At 49.4% G+C, this 11,015-nt stretch overlaps 1 protein-coding gene across 1 annotated transcript; it reads right to left on the reverse strand.

Annotated features, from left to right (window-relative positions):
• Positions 1 to 6,548: 6,548 nt before the first annotated feature.
• Positions 6,549 to 9,873, reverse strand: LOC149344227 (uncharacterized). Its single transcript, XM_089542572.1, has 2 exons — positions 8,368 to 9,873; positions 6,549 to 6,935 (listed from the first exon to the last, which is right to left on the reverse strand). Exons 1-2 carry the CDS (start codon positions 9,871 to 9,873, stop codon positions 6,549 to 6,551), a joined length of 1,893 nt encoding a protein of 630 aa, XP_089398698.1.
• Positions 9,874 to 11,015: the final 1,142 nt, after the last annotated feature.

Raw genomic sequence — 11,015 nt, forward strand, 5'->3', positions numbered from 1 at the left:
CTTCTACAAGGTAAACCACCCTCTCTACCAGAAAATAAACATAAAAACAAACACAAATACGCATTCGTGCCAGCACGTGCGCGAATCGGTACCGCGGGGCGGGGGGACACCCGTAGTTCCCGGCGCGTTCGCCAGCGGGCGCGTTCCAAGAAAGAAGACGCTTCGCTTTGAGCGCCCCCAGCCGCGTTCCGATGACCCCGCGTACACTACCGATCCCTTACACGCCCTTCCCATGATTCTACAAAGGGCCCAAATGGCACTTTTTGACTTATAACAAAGAAAAGATCGGTGTCGGTCACGAAACCACCCTGTGGGTGACATACTCTAGCTACACAGGCACTGGCACCAACACAACCAAAAGCAAAGTAATACACACGGGCACCAACACAACATTACGCAAAATACTTAGGGACAGCAAGAAAACATAAGCAAAATGCACACTCAAATACACACGTACAGTGGTATGCTTGCCGTGCGCCCTAACACGGCGACCAAGTTGGTGGGTTGCACCCAATTCACCACCTCCAAGTACACACTCGTCGCGAATGGGCACACATGCACACAGACACTCGCAACCGGAGCGTTCATTGGCACTTATATTGGGTCCGTAAGCGGCCACGTGAGCCTCCTTAGTCGCACCGCGCGTCCCTGTGTGGCTTCGAGCCAACACGTGTCTCGATCGACAAAATTAACGCCTAATGGCCGCTACGCTCATTAGACTGGTGCCACCGCGGGACAAGGACACAACAGCTGGTGCCCTCCAGGGTCAAACACGTCCCGGTCCTCGATGGGTCCAAACCCCTGATCACACAACGCACCCAAGGGCACGCTCTCTCCGCCGCGCCGGTACGAACCGCGTGCTACACAAGGAGCATAGCCCCTGGCCCGTCCAAATATATCAGTACGGTCAGTCTTGCTACACTTGATTTGGCGACCTGTAGCACGGAGCGTACTGTTTCTCGCACCAACTTTCAATTTGGAAGCCTCGCCCTTGCCTCCTGGTACTTTGCCTCGCTTCGAGCCATTTGCCTCGTTCCTGCAAGTACGAACATTGAAATTGCCGCTCCCTACTTTATAGGAGCTTGCCGGCTTCACGGCATCATCTGACTCTTACGCTCTATGAGGTGACTCATAGTCACTTGATCCGAATTTGCTTTGAGTCAAGTCGTCACGCATTTCCTTCTCCTCGAAGGACCTGGTCGGACGCCCATCGGGTGCGTTCGACAATTGCGCGGCGCTCCGCCCGGTAGGCGCAACAGGCCCACCTCCGTTCTCTGGCTCGGATGGAACGCTCCTGCCATCACTAACGCTACGAGGCACTTCCTGCCACCTGCCCGACACCGTCTGCCGTTGCGGCAACGTTAGACTTCCTCCTGACACTAGCTCCGTGTCCGAGGTCACACTCTCATTCATAGAGCCTGCAGGAATTATATCGCTGCCTTGATTGCTATCTGACAGCTTGGTCTCGATTGACCCCGGAACATCGGAATTTCGTTGTTCCTCTTCGTTGCTAGCCACTCGAGGTGGCGGAGGAGCTGTGACATTTTCGCGCCCTTCAGGATTCTCGTTTGCGCTCTCTGCGGCCTTTCCTAATAAAGAGGCGTCCGCGCATATCGGCTGATTGCCTACAGCGACCTGACTGCTCTTTCCTCCACCTGTGCTTGAGAAGCATAAGCCTTTATCTTCCAGCACAGGCGGCCTCACCTCTCAGTACTCAGACCAGTTCTCCCTGGATGATTCACTGGCTCTTTACTCTTCTTGATCTTAGAGATCTCGAGCTCTACCTGCTGGCGTCTTGCTTCTGCTACCTTCAAGACATACTTAATATCCTGAGGTTCTTCCTCGCGAAGCAGCGCCTTTCCGCCATTTAATTTCGCAAGTTGAGCCTGAAGGTCCGCTAAGCGCGCCTTCGCTAACTCGACCTGGTACCTCACATCGAGTGAGGGCCGGCATGGATAACTCTCCATACCGCCGTCTGTACCCCTGATCTATCCTACCGGCTGGAACACATGCACAGGGACGTGAACAATGCGACGAAGGAAACTCACAGTTTCGATGCGTCGATCCGCATTGCCAGCTCCTTGGCGTCCGAGTCCACCGCCACTTTCACCGGACGCTGCGATGAGCTGTCGCACGCCGCTGGTCCTGTGCAAGTTGTCGTCACTTGCTGCGACCCGCCGATGACCGTCGAGTTCTCGACGCGCTGCTTTCCTTGACCGGACGCAGTCCCGCGTCGCTGGACTACTGCCGTGGTCCTTGCCGCTGTCTCTCCCTGCAGGTCCGTTCTCGAACGCTGACCTGTTGCCTTGTCGTCGCCTTTTTCCTGCCTTCAGTCTTCTTCCTGCGCCGTCGTCCGATGGCCGCAGGATCCTGTCGACTGCGCCAGTAAATTTCAGAGGTTCTCTCCTTTCCTTGCACCAGGGGTGCCCCGCCGGAGACGGTTTGTTTACTTGAAGACTGAAGGTTTTCTTCGCACCAGGGGTGCCCCGTCAGCGATGGTCTCAAGATGAGTTGAGATTTAGGGGTAAGGCGAATACCTGAAGTTTATGTACAGCTATTTTCATTGCATACAAGTTCAGGCACTAGAGACAAATTAAACAGCAAATGACAAACAACAAAAAGGTGGAACTCGCGAACACTAGGGGAGGCCCCTACTCGGCATAGCCGAAGATGCATAGCATCTTACCTTAGCGCATAACCCCCTTTTTCTGGCGCCGGAGCCTGGTTTTAAAGACCTCAAGGACCGGCCCACATTTGGTAGCACCCAATCATTCTACACTCTTCATATGATTGGCTAATCTAGAGCATGGCCAGCTCTCCAACTACCGTAGGGTAAATCACCTTCTCTACCACAAAATAAAAATAAATACAAACACAAATACACATTCGTGCCAGCACGTGCGCGAATCGGTACCGCGGGACGGGGGGACACCCGTAGTTCCCCGCGCGTTCGCGAGCGGCCGCGTTCCAAGAAAGGACACGCTTCGCTTTGAGCGCCCCCAGCCGCGTTCCGATGACCCCGCGTACACTACCGATCCCTTATAGTGTCCATTCCTCGTCTCAGATTTGTATTCGCAGATCATTCGGAACTCTGGCGAGGGGAACGTGCAAACACAGCTAGGCTGAACTGGCTACCGGCGCAGTACGACTGGGCTGGTCCTGGCTTATGTATTAAAAAAAAGTTCGAAAATATTTTCTTACTTCCACAGGAGATGTAGCTACTGCAATTTGCGTTATTGTTTGCGTACCTTATGCTAAAAACGACGGCATAGCATGCATTATAACATCTCGCAAAGTGTTGTGTATAGAGTACGCAAGCGCTTGTACGATATTCTAAAACTACCTATCCTTTTGCCCATTACTGCAGGTGAAAAAGAACAAATATAGAGTGATAACGTGAGAAATAGAAACAAACAATCTGACAGATTTTATGAACCGCTTAGATGCCGGGACCATATAGAGTTTATGTATCGCACGAAAAAATGAAGCGGCGTGCTTATCAGGTGGGGCACTAGCTCTCATAAAAATGATGAAGGTTGAGCGACGGCATCAGTCAACTGGTTCTAAGAATTGCAAGTGAGCAAGCGGTGGTGCCAAAGAAATCCAGAGGAATGTTTTCCTGCGATGCCAGATCAGAGATAAAATGGGGAAATAATTTTTCGATCGACTGTCTGGAGATTTTTACTGTTCGTTGCTACTTCCGTTTCATTATTGTGGGAGAAGAGGAAGCATCCAGTTCGGATAGAAATTTAATATACATGATGTAAACAGCGCGAACTACAAGGGACAAGAAAAAGAAGGGGCACAGGACGAGCGCTGACTCGCAACCAAAAGGTTTATTCACTGAAACCTTCTTATATGAAGAAACAATCAAAAGGAAGAAAGAACACAAAAAAATTAAGAACCATGAAACGCAACATTCGTCAGGTGCTCCCGAGAAAATTCATCTCCCTATCGCAAAGGAAAACAGATGGTTTGGTGGCGCAATTCAGTTGATCCCCTGCGATGTGAAAAGCCTCGACAACTTCTCGTGTCGTCTGATCACTGTGGGTGTATATCAGGGGATCAACTGAATTGCGTCAGCAAACCATCTGTTTTCCTTTGCGATAGGGAGATGAATTTTCTCGGGAGCACCTGACGAATGTTGCGTTTCATGGTTTTTAATTTTTCTGTGTTGTTTCTTCCCTTTGACTGTTTCTTCATATAAGAAGGTTTCAGTGAATAAACCTTTTAGTTGCGAGTCAGCGCTCGTCTTGTGTCCCTTCTTTTTCTTGTCCCTTGTAGTTCGCGCTGTTTACATCATGAATATCTACCAACTCGCCCAACTGAACGTTTTGCTAAATTTAATATACTTTCAAAAAATTGGCAGTGGTTTAGGTCTGGTTAAACCTGGAGAATTGCGAAAGACACGAGGCGAGAGAGAGAGAGGCGATGGAGAGCGCGGCAGCGGCGGCGGCCCCGGCATGCTAGCTATGCGCCGCTACTTGCGCATGATCAACTGGTGAACGCGATGGCGGCACGTCTAAGTCAGCCGCGCAGCGATGGCGGCGGCGCGCCAGCTGTGCGCCGTGTGATCTCACTGCTTCTGGAGCATGCGCAGTATGTTCTTTCTTCGGCTGCGTGAAATGGCTCGGAGACTAGCGTAGTGTTGCGTTCGCAACAAAACTCTTTAAAATATCATCTATACGTAATAACATTAAAAATTCCTGTTTAACCGCTATATGTTTCAATTACACTGCAATTAACCTCGTTGGGAATTCCGCTGAAAAAAATACGCATCTATCCAAACCGGATCCGCTTAGGTTTAAGTTGAAGCGGACCCCAACATTAAGTGCAGAGTTTTCGGTTCCAAAATGACGAAAAGTTACTTGTGTCAGATGGAATAAAGTCAAGTCATGTTAGGCATATGCATGGCCAAATGGTGACTGGTGTGTAGTCAATAGATGGAAAGATTTTAGTTTCCAGCGGATGTACGGCTGTCTACATCATGAAAACTGAAATGGTGTATGTGTCCTCAAAACCATTATTTTGGTAGATTCATGCTTCTTTCATTCTTGGTGCAATTGCTTTAATTTCGTCACTGATGTCAAGATCTCCTCGATCAATGGTAATTACCGTCGCACCACCGAACCCCAAGTTCATGCAGGAAGGGCACATGTAATGGTATGGCGTGAAAACCATGTGGACAGGTGCGGCATGATGTGAGGATACGAAAGGTGTGGTTTCCGCGAATGGTGCCAGCCGGTTAAATTCAAAATAAACGGAGAGCGTACAAGCATTGCGTCCGTGGTGCAGTCGCCTCAAGCACTCCAAGAATACTCAGAACGCTTAAAATAAAGGGAAAAAATTGATGGGCGATACAAGCAATCGAGGCGTGGGGAATGGGTTATCGTGCCCTATTTTTTGCCCACCCGCTGTAGTCATAATGCCCTGCCGTTTTATGTAACTGGCCCCATGCTCGTAAAATGGCGTTGCTGGTTAAAATTTCACAGAATGCCGTGTGACTTGATGCAAGCTGCGTTTGGAAGCGGTTGATTGTTCATATAGACGTTATCCAAAGCATAGCACGCCACGCTTGCAGTATTAAAAACGATTTTAAAGGCTGCACCCATAGCCTAGCGGTCTAAAGGAGCGGCCAGCGGAGCACATCTGTTCAAGGTGCCGCGGGTGTGTGCATCATGCTGAGTCAGTTAAAACACTTCCACCACTATTTTATTTAGACCAGATAATGTATACAAACACCACTTCCTGCCGCGGTTGAGATGCGTTGCGTCACCTTGTGAAATCTGCGCATTGATTTTCGGACCTTTGTTCACGTAATCGTCGCAAAGTACGCCGCATGAAAGCATGCGCGACAAAAGCCATACTGAAACCACTTTTTCGAGGACAACATTTGAAAGGTCCGAATGGCAACCAACGAAAGAAGTGCCACACCATTTTCTTGCTCTTGGGTAGCAGCGTAGGCTGGCATGGTTTTGTGGCTGGAACAACGATATGATGAGCATCTCGTGCAACAGCATTCTAAAAATCGGCACAGAAAACGCTATTATCCTTTCCAGCCATCGAATTAAATGAAATTCCGTGGCAGGCCCTCCACGAATTTTATAGCCAACTATGCAATTTGTGTTTCTCGCGATCAGGCATAAAGTGCGAACGATAAAAACAATGTATACAAAATGACACTATCAGTCAGCTCTAAACTTCCAAGATTTTCACAGACACCTGCGCAGTCATTCAAAGAGGTTGCAATATTAAATAAGGTGCAGACCACACCTCTAAAATTCGTTTTCACAATCTCAGGGCTAGAGAGGAAGGATTCCGTCAAAGCCCGACGCATGTTTGGGCGATCAAGCACCGCCAAAACATCGTGACCCTCAAGCATGTCCACCGTTCTCTGGTTTCAAAGCTCAAAAGCTTCTCTTGGTGGATACGATTTGGCGGCAGATGAGGAATATATTCTAGCGGTTCTGCTTTCTGGGCGAAGTTTATATGCTAGCCCCAATGCTGGCAAGTCTGAGGACATGGTGTTGAGGTCTATGTCACCGGGTTTAAAAGCGGCGTGGGCCGCAGTTGTGCGGCCTCGGAACGGAGACAAGATCATGCGTCTCACAGAGGACAGTGCGGTCAGCAGAATACGCAGATTCCGTGTACAAGTTCCAGTAGGCGCCGTCCGGGCCAATGAGTGAGGGCACCATGATATCGAAGCGCTCCGGTGGCACGCCAGGTATCCAACCGTGCACATGGATAGACTCCGCAGCAGGGAAGAGTAGGCACAAGTTGTGCAGGGAGCTTGACAATTGTCCAGACGCTATCCCGGTCGTCGCGACGCAGAGCCGGCGTAGCCGTGGAGCGCCCATCTGTCCTCGGCGGAGCAAGTACAAGTCCAAGGGGACGACAGTGCTCTCCAATTTCAGGCTCTCCACCTGCCCCAGTACCTGAAACAGGCATCGCAATAATTCGCATGGAGAGTACTGCTGTTTTAAAAGGAAAAGCTGAGGAAAGCATAGCATGCCATACAAACATCGAAGCTTGGTAAAAAGAAAATGCGATTTTTTTAGGAAAGAAAACAGCCCAGGAATTCACTTCTCAATTGACACCTCGACTGCGCAATAAGTGAAGGGATGAAGGTGGGAGTGAAACATGAACGAAGTGCCGTAGTGGACGACTTTGGATACCTATTGTTGACCAGGCATTCTTTAACGTGCAATGACATCGCAGAACACAAAGGCGCCTGTTGCATTTCGCCTTTTGCTAAAGGCCACCGCCGCGGTCACGTTCGATGCGCGCGAACCGCAGAGACCCCCGTGTGATTTACAATGCAGGTGCAAGTTAAATAATCCCTGATGACCGAAATTTTTCTAAAGCCGGGCACTACGGCGCCCCTTTAACAATTCCTTCTTTCACTACCTCCTTCCATTCCTTCGGGTGCAGTTCAGGTGCCCACAGAGAAATGAGGTAGCTAATGCATTATACCTTTTCTTACAACCAGTTTTCGGTTTCTCAGAGCGACTGATGTCAGCGGCGAACGCTTGATGACAGCAACCACTACTTATAGTCCATGACAGATTGTGCAGGAGATAAAGCTGGTAAGGCCTAAGTTTTTCACCAGATAAAGCTTATGACGCTATCAGCTCTAAATATGGCAATATTCTGGTAGCCTTGGGAATGGCTACGGACATAATAATAATAAATTCTTTCGAGTCAGAATAATACTTGCACGCTGACATTTTTTAGGGTAGATGCTTCGGACTGTTGGTTCATGAGTCTGGGGAAAGAACGTAGCGCTAAAAAATGCCAAGAACCGAGAACGCTATGCGCAGCTATTTATCTCAGTCGCTGTCCCTTTTTGTGGTACGTTTTTTTCTCTAAATTTTGTTACGCACGAATTGAAACGAAAAGCGTTTCAATACCTTTACTTTACTATATTTATTACTATACTTCTTCAGTGGCATCAAATTGCTGCTTTATGTCGAAATACAGAGTATTTATTCTTACCTCCTTAGATAAAACGACAGGACTTCGGCTACTCGCGTTTGAAACATTCAAAACCTAGGAAATACAGACAGCTTACGATTGCTCAATTTAATTGCAGAGATGTATGTATCAACCTGCAGCTGCTATTTTTTGACACACACATTTGTCTAGACTCTGCATCAGAGGGAGCATGAATTCTATGGAGGCAGAATGATATAGGCCCGTGCACTGTGCTATGTCAGCACAGATTCAAAAACCACACATTGGAATTATCCGCAGCCTTCCTCTCCGGCGTCCCTCTCAGCCTGAGTTGAAAGTTGGAGTAAAGGCACCTTTGTAGCCTCGACACAAACACCGCAGGGTTGGTCTGGGCACATCGCTAACAATCCTCACCTCCGTCAAAGCCTCTACTGTTTCTTCAGTTGCGAAGCCCCCTAGTCCAAGGTTCCGGAGTCTGAGTTCACGGACCACGCAGCCCCTGAGGAAGTGCAGATCGCGGATCTGCGGCAGATCGCACAAGGTAAGACGCCTAAGGGGGCACAGTAGGCGCAGCCCTTCGAACACCTCTTCAGTGCACGTGGAGGGAGCGTTGCAGAAGGCGCAAGTCAGTGGCCGCGCAGTGAGAGCAGCGCGCACGTCTAGCTCCGCCAGCCTGAAGGGCGCCTTGGCGAGCGGTTCGAGGCTCCCGCTTTCCCGAAGTGTACAAGATGGCAGGGTCAGTGCGCGTAGGCAGATGAGGCTGGCGTTAGCCAGGAGGGAGCAGCAATCGATGTTCTCTTCAAAATGGAACGCAGCGAGATTCAGCTCTTTCAGTCTGTGGCATCCTCTGAGGAAGTGGAAGAAAAACATGTCATTGGTGGCACTTGCGGAACACCACTGGGCCGCTGTCTCTGACCTGGAACACTTCAGCGTCAACGCTCGAGTGTTGGGGTGTAAGTGGTGACCAGCCGCGGCTTTGAGAGTTGCAAACGCGTCATCTTTAATGACAATGAAGAGACTCGAAAAATCTCGCCGTACCTGATGTGCAGTTCTCCGGTCCAGGACCACGCAGTTCGTTGATGGCCTCGGATTCTGCCACACGACTACATTCCGAGATATATTCAAACTTGTCTTGAACAAGCCGAAAACACTTTCAGGTGCTTGTGCTGGACCGCATGCGTCCACAGGCTCCGTCCTTCCCGTTTCTTGGGCTGCAACACTGCGGTCGTCGGTGAAGGTGAATGTTTCAAACTTCCCTGCTGTGCCGCGGTGGTAGCTCTCGAGCACATTATATGCGGCGGTGTCGAGTGTTCCCCCGAGCATCATTTCGTGGAAGTGCAAATTGCGAAGGCTGGAACAGTGCTCGAGAGTGGAGCACAAGAGAAGGTTGTTGACCATGCTATGTGACACCTCAACGTACATGCCCCGCAGAGTTTCAGGGATTTGTGATGTCATCTCATCGCTGGGGCGCTTCCATAAAAATCCCGCGTCATTCTGGTCGACTGGATATCTAAGGATTGACCATTCGAGGAACTGCAGACGACGGAGCCTGTCTCGAAGGAGGCGAAGGACTGCTGTAGGCAACAGACGGGTGTTTGCGCAGCGCAGTTTGGTCAGATTGACGCATCTCTGGACGCAGCCTTCCACCGTTCTCGAGTCAACTGCCAGGAGGTTATTCAGGTCTAATTCAGATATGGCCACCGCCCGCTTCTCGTCCAAGTAGTCTCGAAGAGAGCCCGCGGAGCTGTTTTGGGGAAACTTTGTGGTTTGCAGAACGCTGGGGTCTTGAGCCAGTCTTGAAAACACAGGCGAAGTTTGTTCAACGGCCATCAGGTCTTCGGGACGCAGGAAACCGAAGATGTAGGTGATCATCTCCATCGGCAGAGACAGAAGCAGGCAGCGTTCTTCGCAAGCTGCCATGGCGGCCACCGTCAGTGCTTCAGTGGTCTGTAGGATATTAGTTTCCGTGGCTGCCGATATCACGGAACGGGCAGGCTGAGACTGAAATACTAGTAGGTGAACCGCGCGTGCTTCACCCGCTCATGCAGGATGGCAACGGCGCCCAGCTAGTTGGTGAAGATATGATATTGCGGTTCAGGGCATGCGTGCTGTCTATTATCAAACGGCTGTCCCAGAACCACTTTATCAGTGCAAATATAATCGTTATCCTGGTACGAAGCATAAAAAACGCCGTTGATGCCACTTGGCCAATTATCAGAACAGCATACGGGCTTTCACTCGGATCATTATGAGTGTATGCAACTTGTCCTCAGAAGAATGCGCGTAGCACACGAAAGATGGAACAAAAATTAACCAATTAGGTATTCATCTTAAAGCAGCGCGATACACATGACGAGAGAAAGAAACAAGAGACGACACGTATCGCGCTGCTTTAAGATGAATCAGTTCCAACTTGCCCAGTTTTCTGTTCTCGTTAACCGCAATTAGGTATAATTTTGAGTCGAAGCATTCTGGCTGTTAAAGTTAGGAATCATTTGAGGTGCATGTGAACTAACAATAAATTTATGAAATGAAATCAGTGATGCCATGTTTCCCTGGAAATATTACTACGGCCACTTAATGCGACGCTTATTTGCCTGATATTCGTTGAGTTGATTACTTCTGCTTACAGAGTCCCAATAAATGATTTAGGGTTTACCTAAGTGCGCTTTAAGCCTATTGCACAAATCAAATTATGGCTGAAAATAATTCCTATTATTGCTAGGTAACAAAAATTAGATTTACATTCGGAAAAAAAAACAATTGCTTATGCATGCACGAATGCATGCCAAGAGCTCCCCTGAAAAATCGTTGCCAGCAAAGTCCCCAAGGTAATGCAATTTCTTCTGCATTCTAAGCACTGCTCATCAATGCATGAACCACAGCGGTGGCCTTGCCGGGTGGTTGAGCACCCGTCTCGCATGCGGCAGGTGCTGGGTTCGATCCCCAGCGCCGCCGGGTATCCATCGGTTATACAATGGGTGCAAGCTTTCCCTTGGCCTGTTGCTCGGATTTTCAGAACTAACTGCTGGGAAATGGGTATTTGAATCCGCCTTGAGAAG

The sequence above is a fragment of the Amblyomma mixtum genome, chromosome 5 (genome assembly GCF_055824585.1).
Source record: "Amblyomma mixtum isolate Tamu chromosome 5, ASM5582458v1, whole genome shotgun sequence".
Lineage (NCBI taxonomy): Eukaryota > Metazoa > Arthropoda > Arachnida > Ixodida > Ixodidae > Amblyomma > Amblyomma mixtum.

What these genes read in the sequence shown, in the direction of transcription:
- LOC149344227 (XM_089542572.1), bottom strand. Translation starts at nt 9,873, where the DNA reads ATGGCAGCTTGCGAAGAACGCTGCCTGCTTCTGTCTCTGCCGATGGAG. An exon ending in CAGTAGAGGCTTTGACGGAG is followed by an intron (nt 6,936 to 8,367) that starts GTGAGGATTGTT and finishes TGCCTGTTTCAG; the next exon opens with GTACTGGGGCAGGTGGAGAG.